The 26,227-nt window shown below is 39.5% G+C and overlaps 1 protein-coding gene across 2 annotated transcripts in view; it reads right to left on the bottom strand.

The window, feature by feature from the left end:
- Window positions 1-6,652: 6,652 nt before the first annotated feature.
- The window catches only part of LOC136242709 (sialate O-acetylesterase-like), a 32,086-nt gene continuing 12,511 nt past the window's right edge, over window positions 6,653-26,227 (bottom strand). For both annotated transcript variants that reach the window (XM_066034160.1, XM_066034161.1), the window contains exons 5-7: window positions 17,458-17,644; window positions 7,982-8,204; window positions 6,653-7,275 (exon numbers count right to left, since the gene is read on the bottom strand). In XM_066034160.1, the coding sequence (XP_065890232.1) occupies window positions 6,703-7,275; window positions 7,982-8,204; window positions 17,458-17,644 (983 nt within the window). In that variant the 3' untranslated portion in view covers window positions 6,653-6,702. The remainder of the gene's footprint in view (window positions 7,276-7,981; window positions 8,205-17,457; window positions 17,645-26,227) is intronic.

Here is a 26,227-nt window from a genome sequence, read left to right as displayed (position 1 = left end):
TAAATGCTCATGGACTGCCTCCATCTCAACCTGTATCATTGATAAACAGTATGTATTTCTTCTCTCTTTCCAAGGAAAGCAGTTAGAAAAACTCAATTGCTTACTCTTTCATGTGAAGCCCTAAGTACATGCGTTATTAAAATAATTTTAAACATATGATGTGATCAGTTCCTGTTAACCAGTGTGACCACAATAATGCCAATCCATTAGCTACTATCTACTTAGTTAGGGCTTCACATGAAAGAGTAAGTAATTGAGTCTTCCTAATTACAGAATATATAGCAATATGGAGTGTGGTCAGTTGATATTACTACTGGTGACCCTTCACCCATCACTATGTGGTGTATATAGTGGATCTAACACTGCTGAAAATGGTGAGTGCATGTGTGATGATATTGTGTGTAGTACGATCTTTGGAGATCAATTCTTGTTTGTTAATTTAATCATGTCTCACTCAGTGATCATCTGGATGTGCAGTCTCTCACTTGTGCTGTAGATAATATGCTCAGCAATCTTCTAAATGAGCTTCCCCTACTACCCGTTCTTCAATGCAGCTGGCTAGTGAGAAGGAGACCTCTAACTGGCTTACCTGTCTTCCTCTCAAGCGTCACAATGTTATTCTACACAAAACTGTGTTCCATGGTGCTGTTTTCCTACAGCATGTTATCACTTGATGCTATTTTGCTTCTGCTTAAAATATTCTATTGTTGGATGAAAACCACCAACAATTGTCAGACATCTACCATAATCCTGCACAAAATACCTTGATGATTTACCATACCATGTCCAACACCATCTGTTAGAGCTATTAATTGGCTTCTTTTCATCTCACTTGCAGAAGACTGCAATCAGAAAGAGAATGTCACCACTTCTATTCCCAGACATGATACTTCTTGTCAACTGTTTTTTTTTTTTGTTTTTTTTTTGCTGTGTAAATATTTTACTCATTGGCCCCAAAGTGGCCCCAAAGGATGCAGCCAGTTCTTCCTATGTTACTTTTTGTATTTGTAATTAATTGTATACAGTTGCAGCCATAGGCGGCGGAAAGGGGGGGGGGGGGGGGGGGGGCTAGGGGGCTAAAGCCCCCCCCCTCAGAATGATATCACACCGAAATTATCTTTCTTGGAGTGGGGCTGAAAACCATGATAAAGATCGAGATATTCTAATAGAGCAGTCACTCTAATAAAGTAGTCAGTGTGTAGCGAGCTATGTAAGGATTTTTATGTTGTTTATCAGCTAGAAATGGTAGCTGTAGTGCAGTGGAAAGCTCTTGTCAGTTGGTTGTGACCTTTTTTTTTTTTTTTTTTGGTCTCACCTTACCAAACCATAGAAATAAGTCTGGGTCAGCCCAGCCCCCCCTCATATCAACTACTTCCTCCGCCGCTGGTTGCAGCAAAGTCATTATTAAACACATAAATAAGCTATGGAAGTAGTGCAAAAGAAGAGGCATGTTCCCTGGTCTTGATATTGAACTTGCTAACATAGCAGACCAGAGCTGCAATATCATGTATCATTGTATTAAATGTGCAGCAGATATGTTCAGTGTCAGCATGATTCCTTTTGCTACTATATAGCTAATGGATTATGTTTATAAAACTATGTTCTTCGATGGAGATTTCGGTTTTGCCAGTTACTACAATGACCACATGGTGTTACAGAGAGCTCCAATGAAGGCCACCTTGTGGGGATACCTTTATAATGATGCTGTGAACAATTTGGTGACTGTGAACTTCAACAATAAGAAATATTAAAGGTTTGACTAACAACTGTTGTGATACACTATTTGCCACATTAGAAAACTGAGTCCAGTACCTTCATGATAAGGAAAGGACTCAGAGTTGAGTTTGCTTCTCAGGGGCTGGTGGCTCCATGGGGTCCAAGATACATCCTAAAAAAACAATACAGTCTTTAATAAACTGCTTCTAGCTTTCAAACATTTCCCGTCCCCAGACCCCTTAGATTGGCATGCATTGCATGCTAGTGTGCTTAGGAGGTACTAGAGCTTCCCATGAAAGGAAACATGGAGTTATTGGTGATGTGTAAGTTAATATTACATTGAAACTTGACAGTGTAGAGCTGAGTGCCCCAGTATAGTATGTACATGTGAAGACCACACTGTACAGCATGTCTACAGTAACCATTTACTATTTGTGCATATATTTATAGATACTCCTACAACATATTGTGGATGGTGACAATGGACTCAACACAAGAAGGTGGACTCACACGTCATCACAGCCACAGCTGGAGATCTCACCCTCACACTTAATGATGTCCTGTTTGGTGATGTGTGAATATGTAGTGGTCAGAGTAACATGCGGTTTACTGTGTCATCTGTAAGTAATACACAAAATATTTCAAGTGTTTGATTATGGTATCACTGTATACAGGCCCGTAGCCAGGGGGGTTCGGGGGTGAAGAACCTCCCTCTTGGAAAAAAGGTCCACAATTTAGCGTTGATCGGATGGTTGCAGGTTCGAGGCTGCCCAGGTCCAGTCATAGATTTTTTCTTCTTTCTCCACCTTTTCAAACATACTTTCTGTAAGAACTTTAAACAGACCTTCAGCACTTGTGCTGTAAAGCCTTAACAAATAAAATAATAAATAATTTTTAGCTAGTATACAAGTCCGAATTTTCAGTAGCAAAGGTCCATTAGCTACAGTTTACTAAATATCACTACTAAATTAAGTGCTCCAAGTAACTAGCTCATTATTCCTTATCTAGATGTAAATCCACCAGCAGGGTATCAAGGAATGAGGAAAAGATGGATCGAGTTAAATATCGGCCATCACCAAGTTTGAAAAATGGGCCTGGAGTACCATCACAAATTGCCAAATAAGCTAAAATGCCTTTAACAGGGCAAAGAGGAGCATCAGTTTTCCCAAATATAAATTAACACCAAGGCAAAAGGGGTCTGTCTTGGATTGTTTGATTCTAACCCGAATCATGGATGGGGATGACCTGCTGTCCACAGCAACATCATTGAGTGACAGGTGCACTGATGGGTAGTAGCCATCCTGGGAAGGTATGGTAAGCTCGCTACGTATACTCCTCAAGAAACCAAAAAGGCCATACAACATGCTGCCCATATCATGACATTGTCATAAGAAGATTTGTACAGGAGAAGATTGAAACTAGAACTCATGATGTCCAGTATGGTGGGTCTCCTAATGCAAGGAGGTTGAGAAATAGCCTGCATGGGTCTTCTTTATGCCTTTTAAAACTTGTTGCAAACGAGGAGCGAGTTGCGCACTGTAAATTGACTGGTACCCAGTTGCAACATACATGTTGCGAATTGCAGAAAGGTATACACTGTGATGATGATGTGTGACAGATCAACAATGGTAAGGTGGGTAATAAAAAGTAGAAGGGTATGTTCATTAGCAGGAAGTGGGGGCCAATTAATTGCAGAACAAAAATCTAGGTACCTCTGCTGCCCTTCCGCATGGGTGACATGGTGAGATACCATTGTCAAAGTATCTGTGAAGCATATTCTGAATGAGTGTGAGATCCAGTCTGGACAATGAGGTGATATGATGAAGAGAAGAGGCAGTGGCAATGGTGTTGGAATCGGTGTTGCCTGCGGGTCTGCAACACCGATTCCAACACCATTGCCACTGCCCCTTCTCTAATTGGATGACATTATTTCTAGACAACATATCAGCAAAAATGATTATCAGCCCCAGCTATATGTTTAGCAATAACTTGAATGTCAAACACAGCAACAAAAAACCATGGATCTTAAAAGGTGCATAACCAACTTGTCTTTTGAATACCCTTTGTTAATAGCAGTAACTAAGCCAAGATTATCGCACTGAAATAGTACGCTATGCCTGGAAAAGTATGGACCCCACACAGCACAATACAAGACAATCGGCACAAGTTCCTTGCATGGTCATTATTCCCAGGGGCTACCACTCCCATAACCATTTCCACTGAAACGAACATAATCCACAACATGCTCCACATCCCCACGATCCAGAAGCATCAGATTGAATGGTGAAGTCTGACTGCACATGCTCTTTCATAGTAAAGAAAGACCATTCCAACTGCTTATGAAAGTATGCAACCAAAAAACATCTGACTGAAATGATTTAGACAGACGGGTTAAATAGTGCATCTTTTTTAGTTTGACAGCTTTGGAGTACAATCAAGCTACAAAAGACCAATCACTTCTGACTACCTTGGTAGCATGCTGTAATAGTCCAACATGTGAAAGGATTTCATGCTTGGTAGCTGACCATCTATAGAGTAATAATAACAATTCATCTTGAATTCTGTGCTACTTGTCTTTGTGAAGACAATAATTGGTGTAAAGAACTATTCCCAGGAAGGTCAGAGTAGATGATGGACCCTCAACTTTTTCGGTAGCGAAAGGAACTCCGAGCTCTGCACATGCTGTAGTGAAAGTATCAGTTCTGCTGACAAACAGATGAACCAGGTGGCCCAATCAGAAGAAAATCATCAAGGTAGTGCAAAACAAAGTTGACTCTACGTTGCTTAATTAACAATCTAAGAGAGCAGGTCAGCAAGAATATTAAAAAGCTTAGGGGCTGACCTAAGCCCAAAGAGGAGGCAGGCATTGAAATAAATGGATTGGTCCCATCACATTGCAAGTAGATGCCTGTCTGCAGGATGGATGGGAAGAAGACGGAATGCGTGTTTGATGCCAACTTTAGCAAGAAGTGCACCAGGGCCTGTGTCAATAATCTTTTCATCTACTGAAACGTATTTGAGGCTGCACAAATGAAGAGAAATGCCATCATTCACACTATGATGTTTAGGATAAGATAGATCAATGATTAGACGCTATTTATTGACCTGATTGTACTTAGGAATAACTCCAAAATGACTAATCTGCAGATGACTATGGGATAAATTCTAAAAGACCGGCCACATGATAACTCCGTACTTCGGTGTCAAGGTAATCTTGTACAACATCAGGATGGAGGTTCGCACCATGTAGATTCTTTCAAGCACTCTTAAGGGATAGCAAAGGCTCATTATAACCGATACAAAAGCCTTCTGTAATTTCTGACAAAGAATTGAGTTAAGTCCTGAAATGGGTATGCTTGTAAAGCTCTAGACCAAGCAGAGCATTGAGAGGTGCATAAACAAAGCATGCCGAGGGAGGGACCAACACTAACATAGACTTGCCTTGCATATGTTTGTTTCAATCTTGGAGCCATCTCTGATATGAGGAAGGTATAGCAGTAGCAGTAAGCATGACATCTTCCATTTGTAAGGGGGAATCCAACTAGCAAAAAAAGAGGACAGATGTAAGGATGAATGACCTGCCCTTGAGTGGAAGCATGATATAGTCATGTAGTGGAAGCATGATATAGTCATGTAGTGGGTAGTATAATAGATTATGTAAAGATAATGAATACATTTGCAGGAAAGAGGTTATTGTACAAGTGTGCTTGCGGGATGTAATTCATTATTGCAGGTGTTGTACATATGCATAAACGCCAACATCAAGCACACATTACATAGCATGCACATACAGTGCTCTACAGTAAAATTAATAATACAATACAATACAATACAAATGGTGACGTACTGAAAATTTTTGTAAAGCATACAAAGCATTCATGTATACAGAAACATTATAGATGCAAATACACACAGTGTGTATATACATACAAAAGATCCTTTAATCACAAAATAGCAACTGGTGAGAATTCAGTATTGAAAGAGTTTTGATAGTCCATGTGGATCAAGACCCAATACAAGTCCATGTAGATCAAGAGTCAATACTAGGATAGAGACTAGAGTCACTTGTCCAATGGAGAAAACAAAGGTTTGGGCCGATTGGGGTAGTAAATGGCTGTGTCGTTTGCTAGATATGTCAGGATTATAATGACACCAGTAACAAACATGGTCATATCAACAATTAGGAAACTGGCAACCAGGTCTAGGATAGTCATTAAAGAACTTAAATTCTATCTAATGCCAACTGATGACACTGTAATAGGATTGAGTGTAGGATAAGCACCCATAGTTCGCTTTCACCATTAACCTCGTTTAAATCCTTTAAACTCCATTTATGACAATGTTGTTACACTACTTTTGGCACTCATTGCATATATTACCCTGGTGAGTGTATGGGTCTGACTAGAAAAGATTCTGAGATTCTGATCAGGTTAAGCTATTAAAATGATCCCACAAGCCAAAAGTAACACTGGAAAACACGTTTATAAAGTTTATAAAGTGCATATAATATTATGCACCTTATAGCTGACAAGTACAAGTTACGCTGGTGTTTAATCTTAATTTGATTTTATAATTTTTTGTTATGCAAGACTCAAATATGAGTGTAGTGCATATCAAGTTAACGTACACTTAATAAATGAACGTAAGAATTAACTGTTTCTTCAGACAGAGAGTTCCATAGTCGAATAGCTATATACAAATTGCTAGAGAGTTCCATAGTGTTCAAAGTTTGCTTTTGTGTGCATGGTCACCACAAACCATCTACAAATTGCTAATTAAATGCTAACTTCCACAGTTGCTAACATAGTTGACCACCCATCATGCATAATGGATTGCACAACAACCATTGCCACACTACATCATTCAATGCATTGTACAACACTTCACTTCTGTTGCTGACAAACAGAGGTATATATATATATATAAATAATGCTCGGTGTATGCATGAAATGCTAACTATATACAAAGGTAAATAAATGTACATCTTCAATGTCTTACAGGTAGAATAAAAGGTGGCGAAGGAAGTTTGCCACTGTAGACAGCACACCCCTTTAAAACACATGGGTAATCTCTCCAGCTGTAGCGGACATGAGTGGGTCGATTACCAGCATCACAGGAATTATCAATAATGACAAAATTAGTAACTCCTTTTATCACAGCTGATTCTATCCAGGTTGGTTTTCCATCTTTTATGCAATATACTTCAAAGCCAGAATAAGATCGGATTTCCAGTTTATTATCCACCACATGAGTGTAGTGTACTATGATAGACTGAGGTGTATTAATATATGCACTACTGGCTATGGGTCCTGTGTAGTATAGTGACTTTTCCTTGTATGCTATAGCTCTTCCAGCTAAAGCAAGTCGATATCCTACATCTTGTTTGTATCTGGGATGGACAGAGCCAAAAGGAGAGTTAGGATCACCCAGGTCCATTGCAACTGCCATGAACACCTCTTTCATACGAGCATTTGGGACATATCCAAAATTAGCTGTTTGGTGCCAACGTATGTCAGGAAATCCATTCGTACTGTCGTTACTGCTACCCACTGTGGAAATCTAAAATTGAAAGAATAGTACATTAATAATAGGGCTGAGGTACTGCAAACACTTGGATTGTCATTATAGATTTTGGTATGTTTCACTAGACATGGCTAAAAGTATGGTAGTACTGTATATTAGAGATCATGGAAGCTTGGGCTTTGTGGCCCAAAAATATCACCCATGGCCAGAAGCCAGTCTCACTGTTTTCCTTCATGACAGCTTGGCAGTGTTAGTTAGGCATGACTAAACCCTAAAAAAATGTTTTCAGACCAACTCCAAACCCTCAGAGACACTTATTTGTAACACTGTGCAACAGGTGGAACATAGATGTAATGGCAACTTCACTATTCAGTAATTGATTGTAAGGGCATGCATTCAGATGCAAATGGCATGCTTGCATGGTAGGGTTCTTTTGTTTTTGATGCAGTATGCGCAGGTTCAATAGTCATAATTTTGTATTTTTTAAAAGTAAACAAACAAGTAGAACAAAAAATTAGAAATTTTAGGCATCAAAGAAAAAAGTAGTGAAACCTAAAAATAGTGCAACAAGAGAGGTTGTGATACACTAATGGACATTTAATCCCTAATTCAGTCATGGCTATAGACTGAGAGATTAAATGTCCATTAGTATATCTGCAGGCATAGACAACCTCTGAGTACAGGATCCTAATTTACAGTGTTGCTAATTACATATTCCCTGTACAACTTGACTATGACTTACCTGAACAAATCCAAATGGAAACATCTGATTTGTATTCCCATGACTTCCTTCGTACCACTTAGCCCTCCAGTCATCAATCATTGCTGGGAAGGTACAATCATATGTATCAGGCTTTATAGCATTGGATTCTCCTTGGTACCAGACAACACCATATATGGTCATTTTCAGGAAGGGATGAATCATGGAATTCCACAATGATGATGGAGCAATGGGAATTACAAATCTGTGAAATGAGGAAATGAGTACCATTCAGAAAGAGAAATACTATAACATTGCAGTTAAATTAACGCAAGCTGAATGTAATGCATGCTGCATAAAGTAATAGTGCAGAGATGGATAATATTCCAGCATATATGCATGTGGTGATGGACACAAATGCCTCTTTTGTTAAAATGATAACAATATGCATAGGTCATCAGTGTTGGATTGGGGTACAGCTTTTGATTTATCACCACTGTCTTCCTCAAGATCTAAATAGATAAAAATCAAATTAGTAGAGGAGCAGCAGTAGCAGCAGCTGGGACAGAGGTGATGAAGCAGACCAAAAGTGTGGGGGTCAACTTTGGTAAAGAAATGTACATGGTGTTGTTTAAAATATACAGCAGACAAGGACACCATTCTGAGAGTCTGGGGGGAGGGCATGCTTCTATAAAAATCTTGTAATTTGGAAGCTTTCTCAGATGGTTATTTTCACTAATAGATTATGTAGGTACCTTCAGTAATATATAAACTTTGACTGCTCTATTAGAGTATCTCAACTTTTTGTTACAAGTAAAAAATGGGGAGGACATGGTCCACTGGCCCAAGCTAAAAAGCACTTTGATTACAAAAGACTTAAAGTTGCGTACTAACCACCAGTGTTGGGAGTAACGCGTTACTTATGTAACGCGTTACGCAATATTATTACTTTTGTGGTAACAAAGTAATATATCAAAATACGCTATGAAAACAGGTAATATAACGCAAGATACTTTACTTACAAACGTAACGCGTTACCTAAGTAATATAATTACTGTAACGAGTCTAATATGACATAATATTTTTACTAAAAGTAACGAAGTTACTAATTTCGTCAGTTATCCTCTGAGTAACGCCTAACCACAACGAAGTAACGAGGCCTACTGAATGAAGCTTATTCACTAGCTTCTTACTCATAACCAAGATTTGCACATTGTCCAACAACGCAATCATGTCACATGATAAGGTGGTAGTTTCACACGCGACAGCTTAAGGCTGTGGACACAAAGTAATATAATATTCTATATTATAAGAGTGAAAAGCCGTCTGTCCGTCTGTCTGCATTCCATTTGATGTCACGCATTGTACTCTCGAACCGCTGCGCGTTTCGAAGCGTCTTTGGCGTCACGGAAGCGCTGATTATTGAGCTCAACAATGACGCTTTCGAAAAGTTCGTGCGAGCTATCGTTAGTCGTCTAGGGGCCGTTGAAGGCAGGTGTGTAGACTAAAATTCGCTTGAATTCTTTCTATAAACCGCATGCAAACCGCAAGTAAACACCTATCTCAGTCCATTTGTACAAGTCTTTATAAGACAAAAATATTGCTTTAACAATGTGGTGAAGTAGATAAGTTAATGGTTTAGGTGCCTGTCTTACGTGCGCGAGGTTGTGGGTTCGAGTCCAGCTGGTGTTAATTTTTTTTTTCGTTTTGGGCACCTTTTCAGTACACCTTTTTTCGCACTGTACTGCATGTGTTTTGCCAACTGTACACGTGATATTTCTAATTCAAATTCATTTGATGTGCTGTGTAAGCATGACCGAGCATGCCGCCTAAGCGAAAACGATCGTCTACTTTTTGTGCGTTTCAAGCAAAGAGACGCAAGCAGAACCAAAGATTAGATCCAGAGAAGAGACGGGAAGAAGCAGAACGACAAATACTGCGCCGCCAGGAGGCTTCAACTGGAGCTACCACCTCATCCAGTGCTAGGTGTGAACTCGACTCACAACAGAGACGACGACAACGTGACGCAGAAGCCCATCGTGTGGCCCGCCAGGACGAAGAAAGAAGATCACAGGAACGGATCCACGATGCAGCTGCCCATCGACTTGCGCGTGCGGACCAGACCACCAGAGAAGAAGAACAGCAGCGTGAAACAGCTGCCCGTAGACTTGCGCGCGAAGACCCAGTAACAAGGAGGGAGGAGCAACAACAAGATACAGCTTCCCGTCAACAAGCTCGAGCTGATCCACTCTACAGAGCTCCGGAGCAGCAGGCTAACACAGCACGCAGACAACAGGTACGTGCAAGCACACACCCAAGCTTTAGGGGGCTTAACTATCAGCCACACAACTTCTTCAACACTACAGATGTAGGCACACTTAGTGTAGAATGCACACACTGCGGCGCATTAAAATTTCCCCAGGAGACCGAATCCCTTTGTTGCTTGAAGGGTAATGTCCAGTTAGAGGCATTTCCACAGCCCCAGTCATTCTTGAGACACCTGTATGAAGGTACAAACACAGCAGGTAAACATTTTCTAGCTAGCATACGTAAGTATAATAGTGCATTTCAAATGACAAGCTTTGGCTGTAACGAGATAACTATGGCTGGCTTCAATCCTTCTTTTAGAGTACAGGGTCAAGTCTATCATCGTATAGGTAGTTTAGTTCCATCAACAGGTGAGTCTCCTAAATTTTCCCAAATTTATTTTATCGACAACCAGCAAACTGAAGTAGCTACAAGATGTGGGATAGTTGATGGGTTAAGGCTTGACATAGTTAGGGGTATTACTGAGCTTTTGCATGACGATAATCACTATGTTCAACTTATTAAGGTAGCTAAAGAAATATTTGAGCAGCATGATGAGCCAGCAAATATTAGGGTAGTGATTAATGAGAACAAACGGCCTGTAGGAGAGCATGCTAGGAGGTACAATAGCCCGATGTGTGACGAGGTAGGAGTGCTAATGCCTAATGATAATATAAATAATAGGGACATAGTTTTGCACTATAGGGATGGGTCTTTGCAGCGCATTTCTGAACTTCATAGGGGGTATGATCCTTTACAGTATCCTTTACTCTTTTCTTATGGCACCAATGGATGGCACATCAACCTGAAATTGGCTAATGGTAGGAAATTGACAGCCATGGTGTATTACCGCTACCACATCATGGTCAGGCAGCAAGTGCCTGTATTGCTTAAGGCTAAAAGGCTTTTCCAGCAATTCCTGGTTGACGCCTACTGTAAGATTGAAACTGAGCGCTTACAGTTTCTCAGGCGTGAGCAAAAGGCACTACGTGCTGATTGCTACCAGGATTTGCGGGATGCAATGGTAGATGGGGATGGTGACCCCAGGAATGTTGGTCGTAGGGTGATCCTACCGTCGTCATTTACTGGTGGACCACGCTACATGCATGAGCGTCAGCAGGATGCAATGACCTACGTTAGGAAGTATGGCCACCCCGACCTCTTTATCACCATGACCACCAATCCTAATTGGCCAGAGATTAGGAACAATCTACTACCAGGTCAAGAGCCTCTGGACCGTCCAGACTTAGTGGCCCGTGTGTTTAGGCTTAAGGTGAAAAAATTGTTAGAGATGCTCACAAAGGAGATGATTTTTGGGAAACCACGGGCTTGGCTCTACTCAACAGAATGGCAAAAGCGCGGTTTGCCACATTGCCATTTGCTGCAATGGCTTATTCCAGAGCACAAGATCACTCCAGATAAGATTGATGACGTCATCTGTGCTGAGATCCCTGATCCAATGGTTGATCCTGAGCTGCATCAGATCGTGATTTCCAACATGGTACATGGGCCCTGTGGGAGCATCAACCCTGACTCACCCTGCATGGAAGATGGCCGCTGCAGTAAGAGCTACCCAAAGCAGTTCAAGGCTGATACCCAACTACGTGCAGACAGTTACCCACTGTACCAGAGGAGGAGCCCTGAGGATGGTGGACAAGTGGCTACCATTAATATGAGGGTGATGGGGTCTCGCGTTACTCAAGAGATTGACAACAGGTGGATTGTGCCTTACAACAAACTTCTGCTTCGTTCTTTAAACTGTCACTGTAATGTCGAGCTTTGCGTGTCCATCAAATCCATCAAGTATGTACTGAAATACGTACACAAGGGTTGTGATCAGGCAACCTTTGCTCTGAGGTCTGATGAGGTGGATGAGATCTCAGACTTCCAGAATGCACGCTACATCAGCAGCAGCGAGGCTGCCTGGAGAATACTGGAGTTCCCCATACATGAAAGGTTCCCTCCTGTTGAACAGCTTGCTGTTCACTTGGAGAATGGCCAACGAGTGTATTTCACTGAGGAGACTGCAAGAGAACAGGCTTCTGGTGACCCTCCGAAGACTACGTTGACAGAGTTCTTTGTCCTCTGTCAATCTGATGATTTCGCCAGGACTCTGTTGTATGAAGAAGTGCCTCAGTACTACACGTGGAGCAGGAAGACTTGCAACAGGAGAAAACAGGGAAAGGATGTCGCTGACCATCCTGGAGTTAAGGAGGCTCAGGTTATAGGCAGAGTCTACACCATCAGTCCACGTCAGGGAGAATGCTTCTACCTTCGATTGCTGCTTCATCATGTTAGGGGACCCCAGTCTTTTGCTGACTTGAGAACTGTTGAAGGTGACCTCTGTAGTTCCTTTAGGGATGCATGTTTGAGGTTAGGTCTTCTTGAGGATGATAATCAGTACCACTTGGCTATGGAAGAGGCATCAGTCAGCAACTCACCTGCAAGTCTTCGCACCCTGTTTGCAGTGATCCTTATTTGGTGTGAACCATCCAACCCTCTGGAGATTTACGAGAACCACAAGGAAGCAATGGCAGAGGACTTCTTGCACCAGCAACGTACTCAACATAGGGATGATGACTTGGAGTTCAATGATGACATCTTCAATGTGGCTCTCAATGACTTGCAGGAAAAAGTTATTTCCATGGGAGGTAGGGAACTGTCTGAGTATGGGCTACCCCAGCCTCAGGCAGTGGATAGCGATAGGTTTGCACGTGTGTACCGTAGGGAGATTGACTATAATCCTGAAGAGCAACAGGCATACGTAAATCGTAATGTTCCATTGCTTACTGCTGACCAGCAAGATGTCTATGACACCTTTTGCTCCATGATAGATAGAGACGAGGGAGGCATGTTATTCTTGGATGCCCCTGGTGGAACTGGCAAAACTTTCTTGATCAATCTTATTCTAGCTAAACTTAGGTCTGTAGGTGACATAGCATTAGCTACTGCTTCTAGCGGAATAGCTGCTACTCTCTTGACTGGAGGACGTACCTTGCATAGTACCTTTAAGATCCCTTTGGACTTGCATGCATCGGACATCCCCATGTGCAACATCAAGAAAGGAACTGCACTATGTAGGGTGATCATAGAGGCTAAAGCCATAGTAGTCGATGAAGCCCCCATGACCAACAGAGGTGCTTTTGAAGCTTTGGACCGTACCCTGAGGGATCTGACAGGGAATGATAATCCAATGGGAGGCAAGTGCATGCTACTGTGTGGTGACTTCAGGCAGATTCTACCTGTCATTCAAGGTGGCACTAGAGGTAACATTGTTGATGCTTGCCTCAAGCGATCTCATCTGTGGGACAGTGTGGTGGTTAAACAACTACACACTAACATGAGAGTGCACCTGTGTGGGAATGTGGCAGCTGGACAATTCGCTGAAGAACTATTGGCCATTGGAGATGGGAAGTTTCCTATTGACACTCTACCTGATGTTGTCCAGCTACCTGACACCATGGGAACCTTTGTGGATAGCAAGGAGGAACTGGTTTCCAGGGTGTATCCAGATTTGCTCTCTAACTTTAGCGACTTGGCTTGGCTTTCTGAACGCTGCATTCTTGCTCCTCTTAACAAGACCACTCATTCCATCAACATGACTCTGGTGGAGCAGTTACCTGGTGACTGCTGTGACTACAGGTCCTTAGACACCATACCTGATGAATCTCAGGCTGTTCACTTTCCAACAGAATTCTTGAACTCTTTAGAGGTATCTGGACTACCTCAGCATCTTCTCTTACTTAAAGTAGGCGCTCCTATTATTATTCTACGCTCTCTAGATCCTCCAACGGTTACTAATGGCACTAGGTGTGTAGTTACTAAACTGTCGGCTAACACAGTAGAGGCCAAGATTTCTCACGGTAGATATGCAGGACACGATATTATAATACCACGCATTCCTCTCATTCCGAGTAACTCAGTTTTGCCTTTTGAATTTAGACGGCTTCAATTTCCAATTGCACTTTGCTTTGCCATGACCATTAACAAAAGCCAGGGCCAAACTTTTAAGGCTGTAGGATTAGATTTGACGGACGAAAGCTTCACACACAGCATGCTTTATGTGGCACTATCTAGGGTAGGTTCAGCAGATAGATTGACACTTTTAGTTAGAGGGGATTGCAAAACACGTAATGTAGTCTATAGTGAGGTTTTTAGATAGGCAAACACATGCACTTTAGTTAGGTTTGTCTGCTGCTACTGCTGCTTTGTGATATTGTGGATCAGCACCTGTGGATGGTGGTAAGGAAGGTATTATGGTAAAAAAATGTATCAGATGGTTGCTTTGTATATTTATGTATGTGTGAAACTATTTATCTTTTCTATTCTTTTGTCTTTATGCATATCCTGGATGGTTTGCTCGGAGGAGGGATGACTGCAGCTACACAGTGAAATGACACGGTCCCGTGGCAGACTGTTCTTCACAACGTGGGGCACGTTGTGAAAATGGGAACTGTTTATAGACTTTGCAGCAATGATTTGAACTCTTTCTACACATGCATACAAAGCAGAGTGGAGCATTTTTCGGTTTTTCCTGTGCAGCAAAACAAAAGAAAAGGCTGGCAGGTTTTTTCCATGAGCTGTCTTGGGCTGGATGACTCAAAAATTTTTGTTTTCATTTATTATTATTTCTTGCTAGCCCCCACTCTGTGCCCATGCTGTTATATTTTATAAAGCCGGTATATTTTGTCATAACAGAATCGTTGTAGTGCAGATTACAGTAATTCATGGTATGTTTGGTTGATGGTAGAATTTGAGCAACTTAAGTCACAAAATATTCCAATAAGAGTGCACTTCTCCACAATTATTGCATTCATGCAATCCTTACACCACATTGTTTCCTTAGTCTTTTATAAAGTATCTATAATAGTATATTACCAACTGTAATTTCATTTAATTTCCATGTAATTGTACATACTGCCCTGCACGATAGGGCAGGTACTACAGCTAGTATGTAATATTATTACAGTTACTTTATTTTATGAGTAATATGTAACTGTAACTAAATAGTTCTGTTGCAAGTAATATGTAACTAGTTACTTTTACAAAGTAACTTGCCCAACACTGCTAACCACTAGGCTACTGCTACCAGCTCATAGGCAGGGGTGATGTGTGGCTTCATTTTATTTCTACAAAACTTTTTAAAGTCCCATTTTGTCAACAAAATACTTGTCTTCTGCAATTCATATGGCCAGGCTATTTGTGCACACTAAAGCAACAAAACTCATTAGAATTAGACAACTCAGAAAAAAAGGGCACCTTTTACATTAAATGATAGGTTGTGACACTTAGGTAGCTCACAATGTAAAAATTAGTAGTGAATTTCACTACTAATTTCTGCCACAATACTCACTATTTTTGTGTAGTGACGTTCACTACTTTTTGTAGTGACCCTCACTACATGATAGTGAACATCACTACATAATTAGTAATCACTACGCAAAAAGAATGAGTATTATGGCAGGCATTAGTAGTGACTTCACTATATTTAGTAGTGACCCTCACTAGTTTGTTTTACTGTGCAAGACCAAAGCTGGTGCCCCTCAGGAGGTAAACCCCTTGTGATATCTAAGAGTAGAGCTGAAAACCTTCTAATACAATATTCTAATAAGCTGTTAGATTTCTTCACAAAACTGTATATATATATAAAAGAAATAGAATCGTCAGCTGGGTTTGCACCACTTACTTCTCAACCCATAGTTTGTGCATCATACCACTGTACCAAATCTCCACTAAGTCTTGACCTTCTATAGAATTTTATATAGCTATATTATACTGATACTGATAATTGGTAAGACAAACTATAGTTGTGGTATGGTGTGAAAATTATGGACAATTTCCATTTTATTTTTACATGAAAAGCAACACAAAGCCATTGGTACAATAATGTGAATTGACACTCAGCAAAATGAAAGATACAGAGAGGAATAAGGTAAGTTTATTGTAGCACCTGTCAAGCTTAAACAACATCTAACGATGAAAATTCCAAGCCTGTCACTTTGAGTTATATTTGTCTGAAGACACCAGGAAGTCATTCAGTCAGTAGACATTCCATTAAATTGAAAAATGTAAAAAGTTCTAAGCAACTTAATGGAAATGTTTCAGGGCACTATTTGGCTTTTTTTTTACCAAACTAATACTGCCAAGGAACTGTGTAGGTATGATGAGGCTGGTTTCCACATTAATCAGTTGTACATAACAGAAAATATCTTTCAAGTTTTGTACTGATTCAAATGTTAGGTGAGTGACTAGTATGAGTTATTTTTCTTTAATGTCAAGTTGAAAGTTTGTCATACTTCCATGAGCTAAGGTGTGTAAAATGGTAAAGATCAAATATCATGCAAATTATAGAGAAGATTCCAAAACCAGTACTACATGTAAATAACTTACATTAGTGGTTGTGTTTGCCTACTAGAGGTGTGCAATTTTATACTGTCTTGGCTACATGACTAACTACCTTAAGTCTAAATGTGACCCAGTCTGACAAAATGGGGTTATAGCCCATCAAATTTTGACCATAATTTCAAAGTTTGAAATTCTATAACATTTTCTGTGGACATGATAACTACTTAAAGTTTTCATCACTTCTGTAGAATTTTATGGAGACTTTACTGAAACTTACAGAATTGTTATAGCTTGTGTACAGAAATGGAGATACACAATATTGAGCAAACACATATATTTTCTGGGTATAAGCCCTATTTTGTCAGACTCGGTCGCAAATATCCCTGATCTATCACATCACATCACATGCATTCATTCATGATATGTAGTTCATGGCATAGCCAGAACCCAGGTTACCCAGACCAGGCCTCATGAGTATCAATAATATTGCACTACATTTAGTATAATGTCATGATCGAGATACCCTAATAGAACAGTCAAAGCAAGCAAGTGAATGTTAATGTAAACTATTGAATTCACTCTCAGATTCAATTTCATCCTGAAGGGAGCTCCTTAGGTTGACATGCTTCGCATGCTACATAAATATCACCTACATAATTTATAGTATGTAGCTAGCCCCCTGGCATCACAAAACAACTGGCTATGCCCTCAATGTACCTCATGTGTGTGTGTGCGTGCGTGCGTGCGTGCGTGCATGCGTGCGTGTGTACGTGCGTGCGTTCGTGTGTGCGTGCATGCGTGTGTGCGTGCGTGCATGTGTGTGTGCGTGCGTGCGTGTGTGTGTGTACATTCATTTCATTGCATACTCTGGAAATAGATTTTCATCAGTTTCACATTTCTTCAGTGAATCTGGAGATGACCACACCTCTATGAAAGTACCTTCCCAGCTAGCTGCTACAAGTCCAATAGGATAATTCAGACTGTCATAAAGATTTCTCCCAAAGAACCAGCAAGTGGCAGAGAAGTAAGTCCAATTACCATCTCCAATTGAACCTATAAAGCATTATAATGTTTTTAATAACTTAACTGTGGTACTTTGTGGATTGAAATTTAAAGACTAACAAAATGCTTGCACGGTATCTGTCTATAGATATACAAATATTTATCCATAATATAAAATGCTTGCTGTGACTGGTAAATCATACATTATACAGCAATATAACAATTATTATTTGTTTGTCGTGTATCATGCTGCCAAGGAAATCCAGGTCAATGACTGACACATGTGTACCATATAGTAGAAAACTTTGGCAGTATTAAAAAGGCAAATTGTCTTTTACTTCACCAAACTTTGCTTTGCCAGTATTTTCAACCATATACACACAATGTGTAGTGAGTGACATGTGGCAATTCACCATAGCTTTTTTCCATTCAGATTTCACCAAAGTTCCCACTACACCGTATATGTACAGGAACCAAGATTAAATCGTTTTCATACATTTGTACCTCAGCAATGGTTAAACAGAAATAACCCTCTGGAACATCTTCCATACCAATTTTGAGCTAAATATGTCCTGAGATACACACCTTCAAAAGTTAACTATAGTAGAAGCTATTTTAATAGCTTGACAAAAATAATTTTATACTGCAGTATTAAGTAAGGACACAGGTAACCAACTGATTGAATGGAGTAAACATGCCCATAGCAGCACCTTCAAAGTTTGTCTTATTTTCTTCATACTTTTGCTGAGAGTATTAGCTAAGCAAGCATAAAGTAAAATCAGAAGTACAATTAAGATACTGTAATAGAACAGTCACCAAGAAGTAATAAAAACTGTGTACGAAAACAATCAACAAAACATCAAACATTTTTCAGGGCTTGAACCAGGGACCTCCACACCTATACACCCAAACCCTTATCACTGCCACTGCTGTCAATTGCTCATCCCAGATAATTTCTACCTTATTTCTAGATTGCTCAAGAACATTCTATGTGTGTTGCATTAGAAGTAGGGACCCGCCGATTATGCTCATAATTTTACCTATTATGCTATGCTGCACTGCTCAAAAATTCACCTATTATGCTTAAATTAATGCTCAATATTTACCTATTATGCTCGATTATGCTCAATGTTCATGCCTTAGTTCATATGCTTTGCTACTAGTTTAACACTGTATAGAAAAAAAAATGAGTGGCTGGAGCATAAATGATAAATTCTTGCTGCATGTAAGAGAAAAGATCGATATACTCTAATAAAACAGTCAGTTTGATGATTGTTCTATTAGAGTTACTGACTGCTCTATTAGAGTATATTGATCTTATTTTGCAAATGTCATTTTCCAGCAAGAATTTATACTATCGTACAAATATTTAACCTATTATGCTGGCATTATGCTCAATGCTTTTAGGTACCTATTATACTCAAAATTATGCCAGCATAATCGGCGGGTCCTTAATTAGAAGTACTCAGAAAAAATGTGCACTCTATTAGAGTATTATATACATATATAGTCAAATAAAATAGGCTATGTACCAAACACATGTAAGAGTCTAGTAGTCAAGATATTTTAATAGAGCAGTTGGCAATAGTGCAATTTTTTTATGCCTACTGGCTAAACCGTTTAAGCAAACTAGTTTGCACACATCAGTAAACTATTAAGGTAAAAGTGTTTAGTAATGTAAGGCCATTATTATTAAATTCCTTGTTTCCCGTCACCACCTGCATCAATTTTTAGCCGCACCAAATTTTAGTTGTTTGATTATAGATCACATGACTGCACTATTTCATGATAGAAAGCATCGAGGGAGGTTTCCAGGGGTTTCAGGAAACCCTTTGGATTTTACACACTACTTTAAACATTAAGAAATTGAAACTTCAGGTTTCCAAAATTTGGAATCTATCATGGAACAGGACATATTTTAAACTTTTATCTTAGTTGAATAACAGTTTCTTAACATGATAGTAACACTTATAGCATTGTTCTGCATGGATTATGATTTTGGTGAAAAGATCGTGATACTCTAATAAAGCAGTCAACCAATATACACTACTCTAATATAACAATCACTTAGCTGTATTGGAAACCCCTTTTCAAAATTCCTGTGTACACCCCTGGAAGGAGGCACAGAGTTACCAAGTTTTAAGGTAAATGCATTAGCTATGCATATAAACATAGCAGAAGGGTGGCAGTCCCTCCATTCTTGTCGAGATTCTTGTCCAACAGAGTGCATGTAGCGTACAGTCCTGGCAGCCTTCAAGATTGAGATACTCTAATAGAGCAGTCAGGGACTGAAAGAACAATAGTCAAGTGTATAATTAATAACCAATAATCACCCTCTGCCTGCATCAGTTGTTGTTCCATTGGGTGACAGGAAACAAGCAATATAATAATGAAAAAAATCTGTGTGAGTTATAATGTGAAAAGCAGCCATAGCTACATGTATGTAAAAAGTGCAGTTTGAGATCCCCTAATACATGCAACATTTGGCAACTAATATGAAGTTCAAAATAATACAAAAATTAATTTCAAAATAGTACAACTGTCACTTAAAATCTAGTTCTTCTAGAAAGATATACAGAAGCTAACATGCACAAGCACAAAACAAGCTGTGAAGAAGAATGCAGCCTTCCAAAAATAGGCTAGTATGTGACATCAAAGGTTGCAGCTAAGAAATGGTGCAATGATATACAATGTCTCTTCATAATGTCTCTTCATGATTGCAGCCATTTTTTGCTGCCACCTTGATATCACATTTTTCATGCTGGTCAATTTTTGAAACATAACTTTCACAGCTTGGCTGTTTTGGATTAGATATACTAGCTTACATGACAACACATCTGACCATCACACAACAAGGACTAACCAAAACTCCAGCAACATTGCTTCTCAGAAAACTGCTCAGGTGCCATTTTTATAAATGTTTGAAACAGCAAGGACAAGATATAATGATGACACAAGTACTCAAAAAAATTTAGAATTTTCAACTAGAGTAGGGACCATATCACATCAATAAAAAGTACTGAAACAAGTCGGAGTAGTGCATCATATTAAATCACAGTGAAACAATAAGAAGTGTTATATCCCTACCAGTGGTGGAGGAAGTAGTTGATATGAGTGTGCTATGGTAGTTGAAAGTTTCAATTTTTTGTGTAATTGTTTGTTTTGTATTTTTTTTGTAATAATTATTATGACTGGTGAACCCCACATACCACATCAAAAGAAAGAAATAGCGCTGCGTGCCTCAGTTATATCAATTATCACCTGAAAAGTGAAGTATCCATTACACTTCATTGTCGGCTATGTTCAACCCGTTACACAGCATTACGAATCAAGAACTGTTTGAAAAGCACCTCTGCAATCAAAGTAGCCACTATGAAAAATATGGATGATATCCATTACGAAGGGAAGCCATCACATGCTATTGCCAAATCGACACTTTTCAATGTCAGCAAAGATGAATGGGACACACTGGTAAGTCCATGAAGAATGCATTGAACGTACTGTGGTATGCCAAAAGGCACCTCTCAGGCCAATGCAATGTCGAACAGCGATAAAATAAAGCCCATAGCTTAGCCATTATCAAGTTATGCTTGTCTGAAGGCATCAGTCAGTTACTCAGTCAGTCAGTTACTAGAAAAAATTCCATTAAATACTTATTTTTAAATTCCATAGCAACTTGTTGAAAGCATTTCGGGTCAATCTGAAGGCTTGTTTGGACTTAGTTTTACCTAACCAATACTGCCTCATTGTTGTTGGGAAAAGTGAGATTGGTTTTTGGGTGATTTTTCATGGGCCATGTGGTCCCTACTATACAGTACTATCGTACTGTATGATGCTCTTATTCATTAAGAACAGCTCAAAGTGGCAAAGCAATGAAATTAGTGTATATATACTTCTTTGAAATTGTATCTCATTCTGCATGCCTTTTTGTCTAGACAAATGCTGTTTCACTCAAGAAAGTTACAGAGATTGTATTTGTACAAGTACACAAAAATTTGGAATTTTCACTAGAGAGTAGGGACCATAGCACATCGATAAAAAGTACTGAAATAAGCTGGAGTAGTGCATAATATTAAATCACAATAAAACAATAAGAAGTGTTATATCCCTACTGTGCATTTTCATTATGGAATCTTGAGCACCGTAGAGGTATAACATTTCCTATTGTAATACTGTGATTTAATATCGTGCATTACTCCAACTTGTTTCAGTACTTTTTATTGATGTGCTATGGTCCCTATACTCTAGTTGAAAATTCCAAAATTTTGTGTACTTGTTTATTAACCTTTTATGTAAAATAAAATTATTATGACTGGTGAACCCACATATACCGCATCAACAAAAATGGCACTGTGCACCCCATCTACCAAATATCATCTGAAAGGTGATCCATTATGCTTTGTTGTCAGCTATGTTCAACCCGTTACACAGCATTACAAATCAAGAACTGTTTGAAAAGCACCTCTGCAATCAAAGTAGGAACTATGAAAAATACGGTCAATTTCCATTATGAAGAGAAACCATCGCCGCCAAATCGACACCTTTCGCTGTCAGCCAAGATGAATGGGACACAAAGGAAGACGCTGGTAAGTCCATGAAAAATGCATTGTATGTACTGCGTTATGCCAAAAGGCATCTCTTGAGCTGAAGTGACATTGAACAGTGAAAAAATCAAGTCTGTAGCCTTAGTTGTTATCGAGTTATGCTTGTATGAAGGCATCAGTCAGTCAGTCAGTCAGGCAGTCAGTCAGTCAGTAGAAAATTTAGTTTAATTTTTTTTTAATTCTGTAGCAACTTGCTGAAAGCATTTTGGATTGATCTGAAAGTTAACCAATACTGCCTCATCGTTGTGAGGGAAAATCAAGGCTGGTTTTGGGTGATGTTTGTTCTTTGTGGTCCCTACTATACAGTACTATCATACTGTATGATGTAAATTGGCTTGTGAAGACCTGGTAGAAAAGTTGTCAGTGCTTTTTAGTGGCTATAAGTAATAGATCCATGGAGCAATATTGTATTGTCCTCTGTGCAATGAAAATATGCTAGTACAAAGAAGAGTATAAAACAAGATAACAACAGTAGGATGCATGTAAAATTGTGAGCTGCAGAACTGCAGTGTGTAAGTGTTTTAACTTTTAAGTTGTATGTTTGTTATTAATCATTTCATGGTTAATTTTGTGACTTAATTTAATGATAATAAGACTTTCTCCATCATAAATTGCTTGGATGGGAAACTACATTCTTATTTGGAGTTGCCTAATTGTGCATTAGATCCGGTTATAGGCGTTATTGTTATTGTCATTAGCGCTTTACAGTGATCAGCACTGAAGGTCTGACGGCAACATGTGCTGCAACCTTAGGATTACCTAACCTAATTTCAAGGACTTAGGCTTAGTGACTTATAGCTGAAACGGTGTAACAGAAAAGAGGCCAAAGTAAGGAAAAAAATCCCTCCAGCCCCACGATTCGAACTGCAGGTCACCCAATGTCTAGTCGGGGCCACACTCAGCCTCCTACAGGAAGGATGGATTTTTTCCTTAAACCTAAAGTATTTATTGTTATTAGCGCTTTACAGTGGACAGTACTGAAGGTCTGACAGCAACATGTGCTGCAGCCTTAGGATTACCTAACACAAGGACTTAGACTTAGTGACTTATAGCTGAAAAGGTGTAACAGAAAAGGGGCCAAAGTAAGGAAAAAAAACCCAAGATAGTGTAGTGAATGGTATACCACTACAACAGGCTCAAGCAAATGATCCCAGTGAGCTTATTAATCCTTAAGTTTGCTTCAATATGTAGCTACGATGAAATGTAGATTGTCAGAGAATGTTACATGATCATCATACAGTATGATAGTAACTGTATAGTAGGGAACACAAAGGAGTAGGCGTGGCCCATGAAATAACATCACCCAAAAACCAGCCTCAATTTTCCCAGACAACCATAAGGCACTATTGGTTAGGTAAAACTAAGCCCAAACAAGTTTTCAGATTGGCCCGAAACGTTTTCAACAAGTCGCTACAGAATCTTTTAAAAAGTTTATTCAAAGGAATTTTCTAGTGCCTGACTGACTGATGCCTTCAGACAAGCATAACTCGATAACGGCTAAGGCTACAGGGTTGATGTTTTCACTGTTCGACGTCGCTTCGGCTCAAGATGTGCCTTTTGGCATACCGCAGTACATACAATGCATTCTTCATGGACTTACCACTCTTCTCCTTTGTGTGCTATTCATCTTTGGTGACAGCGAAAGGTGTCGATTTGGTGGTAGCACGTGATGGCTTCCCTTCAAAACGGAAATCGTCCGTATTTTTCATAGCAGCTATTATGATTGCAGAGGTGCTTTTCAAACAGTTCTTGATTCATACTGCTTTGTAAAGGGTTGAACATAGCCGACAGCAAAGCGTAATGGATACCTCACTTTTCAGACGATAATTAATATAATTGGGGCGTGCGCCACTATTTCTTTCTATTGGTATGCGTGGATTGTAGAGTTGCTTTTCGAACAGTTCTTGATTCGAAATGCTGTGTAACGGGTTGAACATAGCTGACAATGAAGCATAATGAATACTTCACTTTTCAGACAATAATTGATATGGTTGGGGTGAGCGGCACCATTCAGATGCGGTATGCGTGGGTTCACCAGTGATAATAAAATTATTTACAAAAAAAAGTTAACAAACAAGTACACAGAAAAATTTGGAATTTTCAACTAGAGTAGGGACCACAGTACATCGATAAAAAGTACTGAAACAAGGAGGAGTAGTCCATGATATTAAATCACAGTAAAACAATAAGAAGTGTTATATCCCTACTGTGTTCAAGATAGCATAACGGAAATGCACAGTATGGATATAACACTTCTTATTGTTTTACTGTGATTTAATATCATGGACTACTCCTCCTTGTTTCAGTACTTTTTATCGATGTGCTATGGTCCCTACTCTAGTTGAAAATTCCAAATTTTTTTCGTGTACTTATTATCAGTATGGAAATACTGTCTGGGGTGGACTGTACATCAATTGTATGATTAACCATTAACAACTGTAGCCACCATAATTATGGTGGCATGGCATTATAAAACACACAAGGAATAAATCTAGCTTGAGCTTCTCTAACTGTTTTGTGCATTTCATAGTAAGTGCTAAATGGACAAACACATTATTTTTACAACAAAGAAGTATGTAAAAAACCAAAGCATATGCACTAGAGCTGCGCGATACTATCGATACTGCAATAGTATCGATACCTGATTTGGTATTGCGAAGGAAAGTCTAAGTATCGCCTGTATCGGGTATATTAAATTAAGCGCACATGATGAAATAATCTTGTATCAAAATGGCGTCCAAGCAGTCGACACATTAAAATGTGTGGATCTAATTCTGCTTGCTGGTGCAAGCAGTCAAGTTTGGCAGTACAAACGAAAGAAGGAAGGGTTGTGGAGCCATCACAGGTTAGTTTTTGAACTTGTAGTAGACTTGCTATGGGACATTCGCTTCATTTCAACTTATTCAGTAACCACTATACTAGTGACTACACCTAGGACACTAGTGCTCAGCTTATACAGAATGTCTTGTACTAAATAATTTTTTCTCAAAGATGCAAACTTGCTATGGCAGCGTAGCAGTGTTCTATAACTAAGTCAGTGGAACTACAACTAGCTATGCTTTCATACAACCATGCATAGTTATATTTCACAGTGTATACATCCAGAAAATGTTAACATGTTTTTTTTACACACCAATTTGTAACTTACTACATTATTGCAAGCTTCACTGTTTTTCAGGTAATACTCAATGCCTAAAGTATATTGTGATGCTTAAGTAACAGTATTGGGATACGCAAACTTTGGTTGGTATCGCATAGCACTAATACACACATTTTAATTCAACTATATAATAAGCCAATAGCCATAAAGAAAGAGAATTTTATCCCTCAAAACTTCACTCATGCATGTGCCCTTATAGTATCACAATGCATGAGAGTAAGTATAAGGAGTAGATCATGCATTAGCTAAAATACATTTGTGACTGAATTTGACAAAACCCGGCTTCGACGCACAAAGCTTCGTTAGGAGATATGGCGATTTTAAGTATAATCATTGTGTAATAACTTCCCAGTGCCTACAGCTGTGCAAACACAATTTGCACCAAGTATGCATCTATTTACTAGCTATCATTGAGAGGGTGTATACATTTCTGATACCCAAAATTAGCCCTGTTTTGGGCAGCTTTTCTCGAGCGGGTAATAATATCACAGGTGGTAGTAATAGGGTGGGAAGGTGGGGGGCGGTGGGTGGGCTTAATATAGGGGTATAAAATGAAGCAAGAAGACGATTGGAATCTAGAGGCCAAGTTTGGGCTCTCCATGGCCCTCCATGGCCCTCCATGGCCCTCCATGGCCCTCAAATCACTCCAAATTGACTGAGAACACTATTGGCGAGCTCTCTGTGAAGTCCCGGCTCACTACACACCATTATCACAAAGCCATGGCCATTCAATGGCACCAATCTCCCACTCGTGGCTTTGACAGGGTCGGAAGAAAGCTGCCACAGAAACCAGACTTGCCAGTCCTGAAGGAAGTACAGTGTGGAATATGATAGTGTATTAGGCCAGCGATCCATTTCTGGTAAAAACGT

Source organism: Dysidea avara, chromosome 13 (genome assembly GCF_963678975.1).
Source record: "Dysidea avara chromosome 13, odDysAvar1.4, whole genome shotgun sequence".
Classification (NCBI taxonomy): domain Eukaryota; kingdom Metazoa; phylum Porifera; class Demospongiae; order Dictyoceratida; family Dysideidae; genus Dysidea; species Dysidea avara.
The sequence above is the reverse complement of the archived record's forward strand: the minus strand, read 5'-3'. Positions and strand labels throughout refer to the sequence as shown.